Source organism: Jaculus jaculus, chromosome 12 (assembly GCF_020740685.1).
Source record: "Jaculus jaculus isolate mJacJac1 chromosome 12, mJacJac1.mat.Y.cur, whole genome shotgun sequence".
In the NCBI taxonomy this organism is placed as follows: domain Eukaryota; kingdom Metazoa; phylum Chordata; class Mammalia; order Rodentia; family Dipodidae; genus Jaculus; species Jaculus jaculus.
Genome location: NC_059113.1, coordinates 1,038,834 through 1,059,440, shown reverse-complemented (window position 1 = coordinate 1,059,440; position 20,607 = coordinate 1,038,834). Strand labels below are relative to the sequence as shown.

At 41.2% G+C, this 20,607-nt stretch overlaps 1 protein-coding gene across 3 annotated transcripts in view; it reads left to right on the top strand.

Moving 5' to 3' along the window:
* The window catches only part of Gramd2b (GRAM domain containing 2B), a 136,515-nt gene that overhangs the window by 51,982 nt on the left and 63,926 nt on the right, over positions 1-20,607 (top strand). Inside the window, exon 1 of one of the 3 annotated variants that reach the window (XM_045131541.1) lies at positions 4,522-4,650. The exons of the other annotated variants lie outside the window; for them this stretch is intronic. Within the exon in view, the coding sequence (XP_044987476.1) occupies positions 4,568-4,650 (83 nt within the window). The 5' untranslated portion in view covers positions 4,522-4,567. Of the gene's footprint in view, positions 1-4,521; positions 4,651-20,607 lie in introns of those variants that run through there. 3 annotated transcript variants of the gene reach the window in all.

Here is a 20,607-nt window from a genome sequence, read left to right as displayed (position 1 = left end):
AGAAAATATACATGAATTCTGAAATTTGGACTGATTTTTCACTTAGCTTCTCACTACTGTGACATGGTAACTGAAGTAATCATCTTAGAGAAGGTGAGGTGTACCATTTTAAAGGTGTCATTCCATGATCAGTTGTAGCATTGTTTGTGGGGTTGTCGCATGGACGTGCATCTTGGCCACAGGACATGTAGGAAGCTGCTCACCTTCTGTGGACTGGAAAACAAGAGAGAAGAAAAGGAGGCAGGGTGCCAATTTTCCCTTTGGGAGTAGTCCCCCTGTGACCTAACTTCCTTCTACTACCCTTAAGGATTTACCACCTCTTCTGTACTGCCATGGGCTGAACACCCAGCCTTTAAACACATGAACATTGGGGAACACTTATCCAAACTATAGTATGTAGCATCATTTATTTAAGTTCTAAGGAGTATGGAAAAGGAAGAATTTTTGTATTGCTTCCACGTTTCTCATTGAACCAGATTTACACCAGTGTTTCTCCACTACTCGCTAGTCCCAAGGACCCTGACCATTCTGCCTGTTCTGCCTGTTCTCTTCTGACAGAGGTACTAAGCTTAGTTCTTGCTTCATCTCTAAGGGAGAAAAATAGAGCATTTCAAGTTTCCCAATATGCGTTATACTTAGGTTGGAAAATACTGGTTCAAAATTATTCTATTGATTTAAAAAATAAGCTTGGCTCTAAATGTCTCTACAATAGGAAATTCTATAGCCTACCATGGACTCATTCTAATGGTCAATGGTTGTATTTATTGAAAAGTTTCCTGTTTGGTAGATATTCGATAGTGATTACTTTTCATGCAATACTTCTCAGCTTTTATCCTCTCATTTTTGTCTTAGAATTAAATTCTCCAGTGTTATTGTGTTGTATAGCTTTTTTTTTTTTTTTTTTTTTTTTTTTTTTAAAGGCAGGGTTTCACTTTAGTCTAAGCTGACCTGGAATTCACTATGTAGTCTCAAGGTGGCCTCGAACTCATGGTGATCCTCCAACCTCTGCCTCCAGAGTGCTGGGATTAAAGGCATGTGTTACCACACCCGGCTCTGTATAGCTTTCTTTTAAACTCTTTCATTCTCTTCCCATTTTCCATTGGATAACCAATCTTAACTGAAAACAAGAACAGTCTTATAAGTGTTCCTGGAATTCTTCAATTATGACTATTGTGCATAGTCAAATCATTACAGGGCTTTCAGATTTCATCAGGATAAGGTCATAAATATCTTCCAGAACATAACATCAGACAATATGCATAAAATTATAGGTATGTAAAGATACTTAATACATACTTATACTGACTAATAAGCACACACCCTGCCACATGTTGTAAACTAAATAACTATTTGGCCATTCATCACAACCAAAACTCCCCTCAAATTTCCAAACTTATTATTGGAACTCTGCCCCTGAGCTGATGCATACTATATCAGATCAATGTTAAAAATAAGGTCAACAGTTGAGCAATATTCTAAATAATTATTTGAATAGACATTCCCACCTCTGAAAAGATGAAACTATTATTTTCTAGCAAAGTTATTTTAGTAACTGAAGAAACTATCATTAGTTAGAACTCTGATAAGAATTTAGATTTCTGAAGACCTAAGGGACCAAAAATGATGGTTCATATTAGCAAAAAAAAAAAATCAAAAAGCCTCCTAAAATATATTTTAAACATAATCATCTGTCTGTACCTTACATTATACCACAATAAAATTTCCCTATTGTTTGCTGCTTCCTTTTTATTTTGTTTTATTTTTAAATTTACTTTTATATTTATTTGATTGTGACAGATAGAGAAAGAGTGAGATAGAGAGGATGGGTGCACCAGAGCCTCCAGCCATTGCAAATGAACTCCAGATGCATGTGCCCCCTCGTGCATCTGGCTAACATGGGTCCTGGAGAATCAAGCCTCCAACCGGAGTCCTTAGGCTTCATAGGCAAGCCTTAACCGCTAAGCCATCTCTCCAGCCCTGCTGTTGCCTTTTTAAAATAGTGTATTCCATCTAATTGTATAATAGCCCCAAGAATAAACAAATCAGGCAGTGTCTTTGAGATGTAAGCAAATGTCAATAAGCAAAAGAATGCTGTTTACCTTCTTGTTCCTTTTGTTATTTCTCCTATAACCCTTCTTCACTCCATTGCTTCCCCTCACTCCTCCTCACTAAAGACTTCATCCCAGACACTCAAGAATGGGCTTGGGATATTTGAGTGTTCCTTAGTTTAGCTGTAAACCCATGCTGGGGTCACCCTGAATACTTGTCCAATTCATGTATCAAAAGAAGCCTGACACCAGACATGGTGGTGCATGCATGCCTTTAATCCCAGAATTTGGGAGGTGGAGGTAGGAGGATTGCTGTGAGTTTGAGGCCAGCCTAGGACTACAGAGTGAGTTCCAGGTCAGCTTGGGTTAGAGTGATTCCCTACCTTGAAAAAAAAACAGACAAACATAAAGCCTAACCATGGTTTTCTAAAAATCATGTGGCCCAGAAAATCTACTTAGGTGTGCATCCAAAAGAACTGAAGCAGGGACTTGAACAAATACATGGACACCAATGTCCATAGCAGCATGACCTACAATAGATGAAAGGTGGAAATAACCCAAATACTCATCAATGAACACCTAAATAAACAAACTGTGGAGTGCAAGATGTACACATTAACAATGGAATATTCAGACCAACAAGAAAATGAAGTTTTGGTATGTGCTATAACCTGGGTAGATGTCAAAAACATTATTAGCTAGACACAGAAGGAAAAAAGTTGTATAAGTCCACTTACATGAGACACTTGAAGATAAATTCATATAGACAGAAAGTAGAAATGAGTTCTTGATGGCAGGAGGCTAGAGGAAAAGTTATTAATAAATTTAATGGAAGCTTATATTGGGGATGATAAAAATGGGGGTTATAAGTAGTGGTGACTATAATATTATGAATGTATTTAATGTCACTGAATGGCAAACTAACAATGGTTTAAATGATAACTGTTATGTATATTTTTTGACAACTCAAGCAATTACTTGAGAGGAAAAATCATTAGGGTGTGGGGTTTGGAAGCTTGGCAGGCAGTTGAGGTTTAAAGACGCAGTCATTCATACTACAGAGGTTGGCAGGCTGACGACCTCTTCTATATTCCAAGCCCACCCCCATCCGAAGTAGAGTGAGGAGCAAGGGGAAAAACCAATAAGGAGGCAAAGGCATCAGCAATGTCTGGGGAAAGACATAGCTGTGGGCACCAAAGGGGCAGCCTCCCGGCTTCCAGGTCACAGAGAGCATTCTCTGCCCAACACAGTTCCAGTTAGCCAGTACAGTCAGAAAGAAAAAGAGACGAGACCTGGCTAGGCCAACTCTTGGGGGGTTTGCATAAACGTGTTTTAGTTTTGAAGCATCACAAGAAGTAAACAGGCTACAGAAAGCAGCTTCTACTGGCCAGCCGCGCATGGCCAGCTAGTGGATGAGAAGTGCAGAGTAAAACTTTGCAAAACACTTGCATCTCCAAAATACGCGAGGCTATTCGAAAGTCCAGGTGTTTTACACATTTCTTTCCAAGGGTATCAAGTCCAGTCATTGCCTTTGTATTTGTTAGCGTCCAACAGTCGGGTTTTAGGCTATTCTTTTAAAAAAATATTTTAGTTTTACTTATTAGAGAGAAATAATGGGCGTGCCAGGGCCCGTAGCCACTGCAGAGGAACTCCAGACGCGTAAACCAGTGCATCTGGCTTTACATTGCTCTTGGGAAATCGAACCTGGGTCCCCATCTCTCCAACCCATTGCTAGTTATTTTTATTCTCGGCTTCTGTACAGTAAATTGGAAAACCACAAACACAAATGTCATTGCCTATAATAAACCTATGCTTGGAACACGATGGCTCTCAAAAAGATGTTGAATGAATGGAACACCAGACCAAAGAGCTAATGAGATTTTAATGACTGACTGCTTCTCCCTTAACCCACCCGCCAAAGAACTAGGAAAGGTTAAGCAGCCAACCCCTCAAGGCCACAGCTTCCCATTACGTGTGCTCCCGCATGAACCGAGGAGTCCGGTGGTTTAAGCACCAAGAGGCGGTCAGCCCGCGGTGAGGCAACATCCTGTGTGAATAATTCCGGCCGGCCCCCGGGGCGTGAGTGTACCAAGCATCTCCCAGCGGAATCCACTTCCTGTATGCAGATTTCACTGCTAAAAAAAAAAAAAAACTGTCCTTTACTGTCGCGATCGGAAAGAGAAGGGGGTGGGGAAAGTGGGGGGAAAGCCCAATTTAGCAGGCAGCTGACTATATTGTGTCTACTTCGGCAAATGTTTCACTGATGGGCCAATTAGCTTCGTCTCCCAGAAAGACTCGTTCAACAGGTCTCCCCTCTTTCCTGGGTTGGGGCAGAGGGCTGTCACTTGGCTTCGACCCTCCCCTTCCCTCCTCCGGGCAGGCGGCCCGTCCCGACGCGTCCCGGCGGGCGGCGGGCGGCGGGCGGCGGGAGCGGGCGCGAAGGTGGCCGGCCTGGGTGCGCCGGCGGCCCGAGCCCCGAGCCCAGCACAGCCCCCGAGCGGGGCTGACGGCGCGGCCCGATGACCGAGCTACAGGCCGACGTGGACGACGGCAAGCCCGCCCGAGCGCCCGGCAAGAGAGACGGCAGAGTCGGCGCGGCCCCGTGAGTGTCGGCGCGGCCGCGGCCTCCCGCGCTCCGGAGCTCGGTGGGGCGGCCTGCGTGCGAGCTCCCCCCCCCCCCCCATAAGGCCGTAAGCTCCGGTGTGATTGATGAGGACGCGAATGATCTCTTCCGAGAGCATGACTGAGTGTTTGATTACTCCCAAGGGACGCGTGGCGAACTTCACATCTCCCAGCAAGCCAGGCCACCACGCTGATACTTGTTTCAGTCATCTCGCTTCTTACTGCCGTCCCGGGAGAGATCCAGTTGGCGCTGGTTATTAGATGTTATCTGATGATTGTCTTCACAATAGTGTGTGCTGTATGTGATTCGGAGCTCGTGGGCGACTTCCCCATCCTCCTCACTGGTGCACTCCGGAGAGTAAAGTTGGGAACGGGAGTCATGCGCTGTCTTTTCCCGCAAAGACCGCGTGCGTCCTCACGCGCACACGTACAAGCCCACTGCCTGTTCTGGAGGGAGTGCGGGCTTGCGTGGAGGAACACAATGAGATAGGTACTAAAACAAAACATTTCAAGTGTTAGGCTGTGACTGTCTTCTCAAAGCATTTATGTGCATAAAAGGATTTGCACATTATTTGGCCTGTACACCTTCCAGTTTAAGAAACTGAAAAACATTTTTATCAGGATTAACTTCCTACAATGAACTTATTGACCTCCTCTGTACTACTTTGAATTGCTTTTTTTTTATTCGGGCGCATGATTTTTAAATGATTCTTAACCCTATTCTTTTTAAAAGGAAAAGAATCTAAAACGATGTTCTTACTGTGTTACCATAATATGTCACCATGACATTAAGTTGTTGGGAAATGTAAAATGTTTGATTAAAGATATCAATGGTAACTTTTTAAATTTTATTTTATTTATTTGAGAAGGACAAACAGAGAGAGAAAGGCAGGTAGAGAGAGAGAATGGGCGCCTCAGGGCCTCCAGCCACTGCAAACGAACTCCAGATGAGTGCTCCCCTTGTGCATCTGGCTAATGTGGGTCCTGGGGTATCGAGCCTGGAACCGGGGTTCTTAGGCTTCACGGACATGCCCTTAACCGCTAAGCCATCTCTCCAGCCAATGATAACTTTTTAAAATAGTGACGACTCTCCATCTTCCATCATTTCATCACTGTTTATGTCACAGCTGTGTTCCACATGAGGATTTGTATGCCCAAAAGCAGATTCTGGGTTCTGTCAGCTGTGGTGTGGTTGAAGTCTGGAAAGACTTTAGTTAGCTGCTTTGATTTGTGTTTCCAAGGCTCTGATCACATTGTCTCCCAGGCCCCTGCCTGCCTTGCTGCTCTTGTTCCGTGCCCTCACTTAATGTTGTCAGCTTAAGCTAACATTCCTTATTCTTTACGATGGAGAAAAAATTTTCTAGAAGTAAAACTCCCAATGTTTTTGTTTTCTCGCCCAGAAACAAAATCCTAAATGCACTATTATTATGTTTCCTTTGCCCTTAACCATTCTTATTTCTCTGAAGAAAAGGCAGCATGGATTATCTTGTCGCGGTGCTGTAGATGTTGGAGTGACAGGAACACTGAGTACAGAAGCAGGACTAGAGCCCAGGACTTGAAACTCCTACTCTAGAGCTCACTCAAGGCAGTCTTTAGTTCCAATTACATAAAGAGTGAACAAAGCCGGCCGTGGTGGTGCACGCCTTTAATCTCAGCACTAGGGAGGCAGAGGTAGGAAGATTGCCATGAGTTCGAGGCCACCCTGAGACTACATAGTGAATTCCAGGTCAGCCTGGGCAAGAGTGAGATCCTACCTCGAAAAAAAACAAAAAAAAAAAAAGAGTCAGCCAACAACTGCCGAGCTTTGTAATCTTTATGTTCCAGGTGTCTCAATACTCAGATAAGAAAAGGCTTTGGCTTGATTGAAGTCTATGATAGCATTTAGACAAATTTTGTTAATTCAGACCTCTGATGTTGAAGAAATAAATTTGTAGAAATACTAAGCCTAACCAGCAGTGAAGGAGCTTCACAAATTCATTTCAGTTCAATAAAAACTGCAGGACCTGGGCTGGAGAGATGCCTTAGTGGTTAAGGCACTTGCCTGCAAAGCCTAATAACCCAGGTTCAATTCTCTAGGTCCCACTTAAGCCAGATGCACATAGTGGTGCATAAGTCTGGAGTTTTTTGGTAGTGACTAGAGGCCCTGGTGCACCCATTCTCTCCCCCTCTGCCCTCTCTATCTCTCTGTCTCTAATAAATAAATAAATTTAAAAAACTTAAAAACTGCAGTGCCTAAATTGTACAATACAAGGGTAAATGTGATTTTGGATCTATCCTTCTGGAACTCAAAAGAGCAGGGTGGGGATAAATGAGACACAAATATGGCCATTGCCACATTAAACAAATAAGGTTCTATAAAAAGTATGGCCTATAACTGAATCTGCTGTGTAGTTAAGGTATTTATTTATTTGGCAGTTTTATACTTTTATGCTTTTGAAGCTTTGCTAATTTATTTTCCCTGCAACATGATGATTTTAAGCCTACCGAAATGACTTCTGCTTCAACCTAAAATTTTAGACACTTTCTTCTAAGCTCTTCAGTTCTTGCTCAGGTCAAGAGTACCTTGAAGTAACTTGATGTCATCATCACATTGGTACACTAGTGTGATCAAACTTCACATGGGAATCACCTTAGGTTGTCAAATTTTATGATTGCTCTCATTGAAGCCCCAGTATACCAGTAAACATTTCTTTAAAAAGTTTTAGAATAGTTCACTCCTCCCCATTGCCCTACACTTGTTACTATACTCACCTAGGACTCATGACCTAGAACCTAGCCTCCTGGGTAAGAACAGCTGGCATTATTGAGAATACTTGCTATAAGAAAGGGAGTATACTCTACACTTTACATGCATTTACACATAGAATGAGCCAGGCAAATAATTCCCCACCTGTCTTTCTTCTCACTTCTATCCTTTTATTTCAGTTTGTGTTTTTCCTTTTCTCACTCTAGAAACCAACTTGGGCTTTCCTAGCCATAAAATCACTTCCTTATCCACGTGCCTCTTCTATTGTATAAGTGGTCATCCCTGAACTTTGCTGCTGCTATGATAATCATCCATTATTTAGTGAAGGTTTAGCTTGCACAAAGTGCTACAGTAAATTGTTAAAATATATCAACTCACACTCTAACCACTGGGTTATACTGGATAAATGGATTGCAGGCTCTACAATTTCTCTCTGAATATCTCAGAAGTCCCACAAATAGACATTTTCAGTATTGGTTTTCAGTAAGCTAGGGAGGTTGAGACACCTTAGCTCCCTATTTAAGATATGTGATATACTTACTGTTGACATTCAACTTGACCATGTCAGTGAAAACTCTATGTTTTCTGAATCAGACTTTCTGTCAGTTATTTTTTATTCACTTACTTGCCCAAGACCAGTTGCTTTGCTCAAGAAAGTGAGGCTTCTGGTTCTGTCATCGCCAAACTATGTATTTTGTTTAAAAATGCAATGTGAAAAAATGTAATGTGCTTTTTTCTGCAAATAATAGGTAACTTAACCTTATACTTCTTTTTGATATCCTATTTTTCCCCATTTTATTACCTTTTCCATTATGAATTTTACCTGCCATTGCATAGACAATTCTAGCATAGCTTAGCTTTCCATGATAAATATTATAAAACACACTTTTCTTTCTTTTTAAAAAATATTTTATTCTTATTTATGTATTAGAGAGAAAGAGAGATATAGAAATAGGCAGGTAGAGAAAGAAAGAATGGGCATGCCAGAACCTCTAGCCACTGCAAACGAACTCCAGATGTGTGTGTCCCCCGATGCATCTGGCTTACGTGTGTCCTGGGGAGTTGAACCTGGATCCTTTGGCTTTGCAGGCAAGCACCTTAACAACTAAGCCATCTCTCCAGCCCTAAAACAGATTTTTCTTATAATTTTATGGATCTAGGGCTGGGGAGCTGGCTTAGAGTTTAAGAGCACTTGCTGCATAGTCAAGAGGACCTGAGACTACTGAGACTCATTTCCAGCACCCAGGGTGTGCATGCCTGTCACCCCAGTCCTATGGAGGAAAGAGACAGTGACTGGAGAATCCCTAGGGCTTGGGGTTGGAGGTAGCCTTTAATGGACCTGACTTAGGAATGACCAGGTTGCCATAAGTGAATTTTAACAAGTAGCTAAAAGTAATATTAATGTATTTCTCAGAAAGGCTATCTTTATTAATATTCCAAATAAAGAATTACAATTATATACTATATACTTTACTGCAATGTGAATTTTTAACATGTAAACTTAAACAACTTGGGGCATATGAATTCTAAAGCTTAAATCCATTGATAGAAAGTTTGCCTAGCATGTGCAGGGTCCTGGGTTTGATATCTTGTATCATAAAAGTAAAATAGAAAGACTTCTAGAAGTTTATCCAAGTCCATATGTAAGTAGAACAAGAAGATGGATATATATGATATTACCTTGAAATAAAGCTGTCTAGTATTATCAATAATTATTTTAGGGATTCGTTTCTTTCCTGAAATACAAATTCAAGTACAAGTACATTATCTGCTCTTTTGTGTGTGACATGTCAAGGGACTTGACAATCACAATACAAAGTTAGAAGTTGGTCATCCATTGAAAGTAACAGAAGCAAAGGCAATATTGTATATGATTAGATTTCTCTAGTAGTTTTTTAACTCTGAAAATTCCCATCTAACCAAAGAGTTACTAGATATTATCCTTCTGTCTAGATGTGTGCATTTGTATGTATGTATTAGTTTCGAGATCACCAAATCCAACAGCCTCAGTTCAGCTACTAGCATGAACTTTAAGGTGTGAAGGAAAACTGATCTATAGTTGATTAAAAACTATAAAAATTATAAGCCGGGCGTGGTGGCACACGCCTTTAATCCCAGCACTCGGGAGGCAGAGGTAGGAGGATTTCCATGATTTCGAGGTCACCCTGAGACTCCATAGTGAATTCCAGGTCAGCCTGGGCTAGAGTGAGACCCTACCTCAAAAAAAAAAAAAAAAACTATAAAAATTACATCAAAACACCAATTGTGGAAGCATTTGAAAAGATAAATAGAATAATCTGGTTTGAAACATTTTGAAAAGGAACTCTAATGAACCAAATCAGCTCTGTGACTGGATTAGTGCCATAGGAAATTGCTGGTTTATGAAGACAAGATATGACGTGATTAGGAGCGCAGGCCCCAGGACCTCAGTTAGCGCTTTCCTCTGTGCTGGAGCCCCGCTTCTTAAACTAGGCAGCACAGCCACAGGACACAGGGCCAGGACAAACTTAGCAATGGTGACAGGTTATGAACATGCAGTGACCCAAGAGTCATTCAAACTCAAATGTGGACTGAATCTTAGGGTGCTCCAGCAGCATCTGTCCACGTTGCATCATGGGACTGCCCTGCAGCTTGCTTTTGAACACACAACATACGCAGCTGCACTGTGCGTGCCTTCGTGCTACTCACCTGAGGCTGCCTGGCTCACCTTGGCTCAGATTCCAGACCATGGATGTTATATGTTTTCAGTATACATTCAAATAGTTCTACTCTTATAGAAACATAGTGGTTTGTTTCAAAAAACAAATGCTTTTAATAATTTCTTACTACTGTTCCTTAGCCTGTATCAAGTTAGTATATCTTTAGATTATATGGTTAGAATGTCTGGATTTTAAAATTGCTGTTAAGAGTTACTGACTTGAGTTTCTTTTTTTTTTTTTGTTAAAATAGAGGGGGGGAGCTGGAGAGATGGCTCAGCAGTTAAGGTGCTTGCCTGCAAAGCCTAATAATCCAGGTTCGATTCCCCAGTACCCATGTAAAGCCAAATGCACAAAATGGCATATGCATCTGGAGTTTGTTTGCAGTGGCTGGAGGCCCTGGCATACCCATTCTCTCTCTGTCCGTCTCTCTTAGTCCTATGTCTTTCTACTTGCAGATAAATAAATAAAAATAAATGAGTTTTGATTTGGAATTAGGGCAGGATTTCCAATGTCTGAAGTGGCCTTAAACATATTTCTGCCATTTCGTACTTTGAATTTGTGCAAAGTAGCATTCTAGCATTGACAATTATAAAATCAGGATATTGATCAACTGTGAAAAATGTTGAGGTTGTTCTACACCTTGTAGTGTCAAACATTCAGCCAAGATTTGGTTCTTTTTTTTTTTTTTTTTTTGAGGTAGGGTCTCACTTTGGTCCAGGCTGACTTGGAATTAACTATGTAGTCTCAGGGTGGCCTCAAACTCACGTGATCCTCCTACCTCTGCCTCCTGAGTGCTGGGATTAAAGGCATGCGCCACCACACCCGGCCTTGATTCTTTTTTTTTTTATACTTTTTTTTTTTTTTTTGATACAGAGAAAGAGGCAGAGAGAAAGAGTGAGGGAGAGAATGGGCATGCCAGGCCCTTCAGCCACTGTAAACAAACCCCAGATGCATGTGCCCCCTTGTGCATCTGGCTTACGTGGGTCCTGGAGAATCAAACCAGATCCTTTGGCTTTGCAGGCAAATGCCTTAACCGCTAAGCCATTTCTCCAGCCCCCAGGATTTGATTCTTTATATAAAAATAAGCACATACATCTCATTAGTATGTAAATTTGATATCATCTTTAATAAATGGTAAAATTATGTGTTGGTTTTAAAATATTTTTTTTAATTTGAGAGAGAGAAATAGGCAGGGGGGAGAGAGAGAGAGAGAAAGAGAGAATGGGCACACCAGGGCCTCCAGCTACTGCAAATGAACTCCAGACACATGCGCCCCCTTGCTCATCTGGGTAACGTGGGTCCTGGGGAATCGAACCCGGGTCCTTTGGCTTTGTAGGCAAATGCCTTAACCACTAAGCCATTTCTCCAGCCCTAAAATAATTTTTATGATGTATATTATTAGTAAATGCTTCATAAATAGATTTGTTTATTTATCTACATACTCATGGTTTAGCAAAAATTTCTTAGGTGGAAAGGGCCTGAGGCTACATAGTAAATTCCAGGTCAGCCTGGGCTACAGTGAAACCCTACCTTAAAAATAAACAACAACAAAAAAAATGATGCTGCTATGAATGCTTACATGCAAATCTTTGTGTCAATATATGCTTTCTCTTGAGTATATTTCTAGACATGGACTGCTGAGTCATGTAATTATGTGATACTAACCTTTCTGAGGAATTGGCAAAATGCTTTCCAAAAGTAACTGCAACATTTTACACTTCCACCAGGGATACCTGTATGTGTGTTGTAGATTTAAGACAAAGGGTCCTCACTTAGTAAGGGAAGTAAGATTGTAAGCAATTGGAGGGCAGGCTAGTGCTTTTTACTTTATTACACCAAATATCTGTTGAATGCTATGACATTTAGACTTTAAATAGTTCAGTCTGTGATACTGTGGGACACTCTAGTTGGTGGTTTTTTTTCGGTCTCTTAAGTCATACTCTCTTTGTGTTGACATTTTGAAAAGTTATACATGTGTAAGGTTCGAAAATCAAAATGGTATATAGAGCCATATATAATGAAATATATAAGCCTTCTTCCCATATCCTACCTCATAATTTCTTGTTTTTATGCTACTGTCTTTTAAGGCTCAAACCATGAAAGTTTTTTGTTTTTGTTGATTTGTTTTATCTTAGAATAACCACTTTCCAGTTGATTTAAACTTGTGTTGTGCCATAATGGGAATACATCCTGAGAAATTCATTATTAGGTGATTTCATTGTGGTATGATCCTCATAGAGTATACTTTCACAAACCTCAATGGTGTAGTCTGTTACATGCCTGGCTATTCTGTATTTGTATGGTGCCTTAGTCTGTTGCTTCCAGGGCCTTGGTGAAAGGACAGAGCTTAAATCAAGCATAGGAGAACATGATGCAGTCAACAAGTTTGCTAAACACAAGATATACAAGGCTGCTGCTGGCATAATATGCTAAGCACACTGCTTCACAATGAACATTTTTTTAATTTATTTTATTTATTTATTTGCAAGCAGAGAGGTATAGAGAGAATAAGAACAAACAAAATAGGTACAACAGGGTCTCCAACCACTGTAAATGAACTCCAGACACATGGGCCACTTTGTGCACCTGGCTTTATGTGGGTACTGGGGAATTGAACCAGGGTTGTTAGGTTTTGCAGGCAAGTATCTTAACTGCTGAGCCCATCTCTCCAGCCCCACAGAAAACATTTTTGTTACAGGAGTAAACTTGAAAAGCACAATAAGAAGCAGAGTAAATATGTATCATTATATCAAGTATTGGTGCTGTCTGTAATGGTGTGTACTATATTTCATGTGACTGGTAGTGCAGGTGGTTTCTTGCCACCAGCATCATCGTAACCACACGATACCATGGTATAATAGCTGTGGTGTCACCAGACAATACCAATTATTTTTTAATTTATTGATAGCCTCTATACATATATACCATGGACTCTGATCATAACCCCTTCTCACTACCCTCCTTTGTTCCCTGTTTTAATAAGCTCCATCTTGCTGGGATGCATTTCCAACCAGACACAGTTTATGGGAGGAATGGGATTTATTTCAGGTTTATAGATCCAGAAGTTCCATAATGGCAGAAGATGCTTGGCCTCCTTTCACAGATCCATGCAGAGGGAGAAATCACCAGCAGCCAGAACCACAAGCAAGCAAGCACAAACCTGCAGCTGTAGGATCCCCAGAGCTCACTCTTCTTTGCATACCTTAGGCTGGAATTCAGATCTGACTCCAGTGACATGCCCTTGCCAAACCTTAGCAAGAGTCTGCCTACTAGGGGCAGAAGCTGCAAACTCAATTTTCATGACACCTGAGTCTATGGGGAGGACATACATTCAAACTACCACATTCCCCTTCACTTGTCCCCCCTGAACCTCCTCTTCTCTCCAACTAGTATTCCTAGTTTGATGTCTTTTTTTTTTACCCTCCTCCAGCATCCATGACAACATGCAACAGGAATTATTCAGATCCATTATAACCTTTTTTTTTTTTTTTTTTGAGGTAGCGTTTCACTCTAGCCCAGGCTGACCTGGAATTCACTATGGAGTCTCAGGGTGGCCTCGAACTCACAGCGATCCTCCCACCTCTGCCTCCCAAGTGCTGGGATTAAAGGCATGCACCACCATGCCTGGCTTCATTATAACCTTTTTAAAAAATATATTTTATTGATTTATTTGAGAGAAAAAAGGAGAGAGAATAGGCATGTCAGGACCTCCAGTCACTGCAAACGAACTCCAGATGCATGCACCCACTTGTGCATCTGGCTTACGTGGGATCTGGAGAATTGAAACAGGGTCCTTAGGCTTCACAGGCAGGCGCTTTAACTGCTAAGCCATCTCTCTAGCCCCAAGATCCATTACAATCTTTTTTTTTTTTTTTTTTTTTTTTTTTTTTTGGTTTTTCAAGGTAGGGTCTCACTCTGGCTCAGGCTGACCTGGAATTCACTATGTAGTCTCCATTACAATCTTATGGGCTACTGTCATATATGTAGTATGCCACAGACCAAAATATCATTATGTAGCAAATCACTGGATAAGCATCTTGGATTTGGCAAAATAAAGCACCTCGTGAGGTTGCTGCTATGATAGGGATATCACACAGATCTGGACAGCACATCAGAGCAGAACTCAGTCCTATATGCTCACATTACACTCACCCCAAATTTGAGTGGCTATACTGCTTTAACAGTAATAAGTAAGACCATCAGATTACACCTTTCTTTTGACCTTAGCCAACTGTACTCCTAGATTTCAGTGGCAAGGATGATTTCTGATTGAGCCATCCTAAGTAATCAGTTCATTCTCTTACAAGTCTTCTGTCCCCCTATGTAGTCTTGATACTCCTGGATAGGCCCCAATCCCACAAGGTAGCAATGTCTTGGCACCCTCTGAACAATTAAATACAGGTCACAATGTTGATGAAACCTATTAAAAATAGAAAAGGCCGGCTGGGTGTGGTGGCACATGCCTTTAATCCCAGCACTCGGGAAGCAGAGGTAGGAGGATCGGCCCTGAGTTCAAGGCCACCCTGACACTACATAGTGAATTCCAGGTCAGCCTGAGCTAGAGTGAGACCCTACCTCGGAAAACCAAAGAAAAAAGAGAAGGCCAAGGTGGAGAGGAATGGAAGTACAAATTTGGAGAAAATGAGTGAGGAGATAGGGAAATAAAAGTATCAGAAAAAAAGAGAGCAGGGAATAGGGCTGGAGAAGGGGGTTAGTGGTTGGGGCACTTGCCTGCAGAGCCTGAGGACCTGGGTTCCATTCCCCAGTGTCCATGTGGAGCCAGATGCACAGGGTGGTGCATGCATCTGAAGTTTGCAGTGGCTAGAGATAGTGCATGTCCCTTCCCCTTTCCTCCCCTTCCCCAACACTCTCCCCCTCCCTCTCTCTCTCTCTCTCTCTGCTTACAAATAAATAAATAAAATTTTTTTTTTTTTTTGAAAAGAGAGTGAGAGTACTGGAGAAACGGCTTAGCAGTTAGAGTACTTGCTGGCAAAGCCAAAGGACCCAGGTTTGACTCACCAGTACCCATGTAAAGCCAGATGTACAAAGTGGCACTTGCATCTGGAATTTGTTTGCAGTAGATACAGGCCCTAGCACACCCATTCTTTGTCTCTCTTTCTGTCTCTCCCCACCACCTCAAATAAATGCATTAAAAAATGTGAATTTCAGCCGGGCGTGGTGGCGCATGCCTTTAATCCCAGCACTCGGGAGGCAGAGGTAGGAGGATCGCCAAGAGTTCGAGGCCACCCTGAGACTACATAGTGAATTCCAGGTCAGCCTGAGCCAGAGTGAGACCCTACCTCGAAAAAAAAAAAAAATGTGAATTTAGGGCTGGAGAAATGGCTTAGCAGTTAAGCGCTTGCCTGTGGAGGCTAAGGACTCCAGTTCGAGGCTCGATTCCCCAGGATCCACGTTAGCCAGATGCACGGGGGGGGGGGGGGGGGGGGCACACGTCTGGAATTTGTTTGCAGTGGCTGGAAGCTCTGGCGCACCCATTCTCTCTATATATCTGCCTTTCTCTCTCTCTCTCTCTGTAACTCTCAAATAAATAAATAAAAATGAACCAAAAATATTTTTTAAAAATGTGAATTTAGCATTTACCTATAGTTGTCCCTTTTCTACCCTGAAAGTCCTTCCTCATCTTCTCTCTCTGGTCTATTAAGTCCTATTAGTGAGGTATCAGGCAGGAAGGAAGGTGGGTGGTAAAACGCCTTTCTTTCTTCCTGATGGAGATATTGATCAGAATATATATATATATATATATATATATATATATATATATATATATATATATATATATTGGTGGCTTTTTATTTTTTGAAGTTGAGAAAGATTTTGGTATAGAGTACTACAGAGCTTAAGAGGAGAAAAGAAGGCAGAGCTCTTGTAAAGTAGAGGGGTCCCAAGAGGATAATCTGCCTGGTAACTCTGATCCAGGTGTTTTTTTGTTGTTTTGTTTTTTATCTTGTTTTTTAGTAAGCAAGGGAACTCCTTTAGGGAGGAAGAAGTCTAGGGAGGGAGTCACTGACATTTATCCCCTTACAGGCTCAAGAATATTTCTTGTCTTTGGACATTTTTAGTTTAATTTTGGAAACCCTGTTACCCCTAAGCTGCTTCATTCCACAACTCCTCCCACAAGATATAACTCTAACTGCCATTAGGGAATTTGAGTGACAATCAATCTGACTTCTTCAAGCTGAATGGGGTTGTTGAGTGTGGCAATTGGGGTACCAGTGGGCCTATCTAGCAGACTCCAAAAGTACATTGATATAGAGTGAGAAGAAAGTCCTAGATAAAGACATTGAGGAGAAAGAATAAAAGAGGTATCAGGGAGAAGACACACTGAATAAATTGGGTGTCAGAATGGTTTTTATGGTTCCCATTCTCATAGACTTCCAGGCCTTAGAGAGTGATCAAGGGGCCCCAGGGAGAAGGAGTTAGATTATTGTAGGACCATCTGAGTGTGGCTGGCTGTAAACAAGCGATAAAGTTTAAACAGCAGCTGAATACACAAGGTCTAAAATTTAGTAGTTTCTATAACTAGAAATGCTAGATAAAATTCTCTTTCTCTATGAAGATCTAAGAAACCATTTCTAGAGCTGTTCACCAAATGGCATGGTGGAGTCTGACATAGTCTGAACCTGTTCTTATAGATCTTGTAAAGCAGGTAAGACACTAACAGAATTATCAAGAATACATACACAGCACTTAACCTTGATAGTGGCACTGGTGTTGTTTTGGGCTTCCATGAGCATGTCTGGAGCCATGGGGCTCTATACAATTGCCTCGCATCATTTGGACTTCAGGATTAGGAAGGGAAATTCCCTGGACCCAAAGATTTAAGGCATGCTTTACTCTCCAGTTACACTCTTCTGCTGGTTGTTTAAGACCAATTAGCCAAAAAATTTCTCTCTCTCTCTCTCTCTTTCTGTATATATATATATGGCCAGGTGCATGCGCCACTTTGTGGCCATCTGGCTTTATGTGGGCACTGGAGAATTGGACCTAGGTCCTTAGGCTTTTTTTTTTATTTTTTTTTTTTTATTTGAGAATGACAGACACAGAGAGAAAGACAGATAGAGGAAGAGAGAGAGAATGGGTGCGCCAGGGCTTCCAGCCTCTGCAAACGAACTCCAGACGCGTGCGCCCCCTTGTGCATCTGGCTAACATGGGACCTGGGGAACCGAGCCTCGAACCGGGGTCCTTAGGCTTCACAGGCAAGCGCTTAACCGCTAAGCCATCTCTCCAGCCCAAGGTCCTTAGGCTTTTGAGGCAAGTGCTTTAACCACTAAGCAATCTCTCCAGCCCCATACATATAATTTTCAAGGTCAGTTTCCCCTCTTTAAGAGAGACTTTTAGGGACCTGGGAGGAACCCCATGGCTCTTTTAACAATTCATACCCTCTGTTGGGATGGGTCAGAGTCTGTTGATTATATGGCCTAGAAGGACTGAGGATCTGTTTCTCTGTTTTGACCTTCCTCATGCAGATGGTACACAGATTGGAGTCCAATCTCTGGGTCTTCATGACCTCACTGATTAAGAGAACAGGTGATTTACCAGAACTGTGGGATCTTAGAGGTGTCTTATTGTTTCCTGGTGCTTGTTGGACCTGGGAGCAGGAACCTAAATGTTGTTGTCCTTTCAGCCCAGATATCCTCATTGGAACTGGCATTTACCTAAGGTAATTAAACACTCAGATGGACAGATATGAAATTCTTCAAGCAAAATGTGGATACAGAGCCTATCTGATGATCTTTCAGCTTTAACAAAACAGATTTACTTAAAAGATGGTATAGCATCTAACTTAAACCCTGGAAATATAATTTTTTAAAAAAATTTGTTTATTTTTATTTATTTATTTGAGAGTGATAGAGAAAGAGAGGGAGAGGGAGAGAGAGGCAGAGAAAGACAGAGAGAGAATGGGTGCACTGAGGCCTCCAGCCATTGCAAACAAATTCCAGATGCATGCACCACCTTGTGCATCTGGCTTATGTGGGTCCTAGGGAATCAAACCTCAAACCAGGGTCCTTATACTTCATAGGCAAGCGCTTAACCACTAAACCATCTCTCCAGCCCCTTGACATGTATTTTCAAGCCAGTGGGAAACTGGCTTGGAGTCTATGGTTCCTGTCTGGAAAGCATGTTGGTAGTTTCTTAAAGTATATGATTATATCCATACTTGTTATCTTCTATATTTTTCAAATTATATTTTCATCAGCAGTGAGTTAAAAACTGTGAAAAACCTCAGAAATATGCCAACCTTTGTGACCTTTGTTGTTAAAGCTCATTATGTAGAAAAGTTATTTTGTGATTCTACAGCTTATCTGAAATTCTAGTTTGTACTTGCTATAAAAATTATGTTATGGGACTAGAGGGATGGCTTAGCGGTTAAGGCATTTGCTTGCAAAGCTAAAGGACTCAGGTTCGATTCCCCAGGACCCATGTTAGCCAGATGCACAAGGGGTCGCATGCGACTAGAGTTCATTTGCAGTGGCTGGAGGCCCTGACGCACCTGTTCTCCCTCTCTCTCTCTCTCTCTCTCCCTCTCCCTCTTTCTTTGTCAAATAAATAAATAAAAACATTTTAAAAAATTCTGTTATGAATCCAGTTTTTGTATATTAGAACAACATGTAAGGGTTAAATAGATCAAACAAGATGTTGTCTTATAACAAAATATAGAAACTATGCAGTGATAGTTATCATGGAGAATTAGTGCTTTTCCATCAGTTCTAACATATATTAAAAGATTGATAGTTGAGTACTTTTTCCTGCATTTCACACACATGTGCCTCTTAGAGTACTGGCATAAACATCTCTTCAGTTCTGAAAGAAGGGAACTGATTGGGTTTTTTTCCTTTTCAGTTGCTGCTTCACATTATGTTCTGTACAGTAGTCATTCTCATTCCGTATTTTAAAACCCTGTAGCAGGGTTCTTCTTTGCACAAGTCTAAGTAGAATTTTTCTGTAAAGGGCTAGTATAGGTTTGTTTTGTTAGCATGGGAACAGTATCTTCGTAAGGGTGTCATCAGTGGAACCCAAGGACTTTACCAGCAGTGTTGGAGCTGCACAAAATCGTTTTGGAATTCTTGTCGTTACTTTCAAAGCCTGGAACCAATCTACGAACAGCCACAAGGCTGGCAGATCCTTTCCCTTTGAGGGCAAATTCAGGTTTTGAAAACAGCCTGCAGTTGTTCAAAGCCTAACTTGGTAAACAAGGTGAATAGGAATCCTTTAAATTCCTTTCAGCCTTTCTGTGAAACTCATTCTTCATCAAAGCCAAGACGTGGCTGGAAGAAGACAGTGTCTGGCAGTACTTACAAGCCACTTTTTATACACATACATCTAGAGTTACTGCTTTATAACCTCATTTTGAAAACCATAAACTTTTATAGTTACTGTTCTGTATTCAAAAATCTCATTTCCCTGTGTATGATATATTCACATAAGTGTAATTGTGTTATTAACATTAAAAATACTTGGAGAGCCAGGCATGGTGGTGCACGCCTTTAATCTCAGCACTTGGGAGGCAGAGGTAGGAGGACTACCATGAGTTCAAGGCCACTCTGAGACTCCATAGTGAATTCCAGGTCAGCCTAGGCTAGTGTGAGACCCAACCTCAAAAAAACAAAAACAAAATAAAACAAATACTTAGAAGATGCAACTATAATTATAAACCTTTTTCTTTAAAGGTATTCCCAGGACTGGAGAGATGGTTTAGCAGTTAAGGCATTTGCCTGTGAAGACTAAGGACTCAGATTCAGTTTCCCAGTACCCACATAAGCCATATGCAGAAGGTGGTGCATATGTCTGGAGTTCATTTGCAGTGGCTGCAGGCACTAATGGACCCAACTGTCTTGCTCTCTCTCTCTTTCTGTCTCTCTGAATAAGTAAATATATATTTACTATATAAATATATTTATTTATTTATTAAATAATTAAATATGAATGGTATTCCCTATTTATTGTGGGAAACATATTTTTTGAAAAAAATCACTGAGTATATAAACTGAAGGTTCAACTGTCACAGTTTTCTTATACTATCTTCTATTTCATGACACATAATGGGATTTTATATGAGAATTGTATTTTTTCAGCTTCCCTCTCCCATGTTATAGTTATAGATCAAATGAGCTTTTTTCGCTGTATACAAGCTTAGCTAAGTTTCACCCAATAGTCAACATCTCTTAGCCTGTCTATTTCCTGTTAACTCTCTCAACACATTAAGGACAATATTTTCTTGCTCTTTTGGTCAGAATAGACTCATTAGTATAATCTTTCTCCATCATTTTGTCCGAGATCTGATTTTTAACATTGTGTTCAGTAACTTTTCTATAGTGGGTCTGTCTCCACACTAATCCAGTATAATTTGGCATGCATTTACCTAACATTCACTCTATGCTGGGGAGACAAGGCCAGCTTGACTCCACAGTATAGAGTGAATGGCGTGTGGGGCCCTTTTGGAGCTCCCCTGCAGGGTCTCATACACACATAG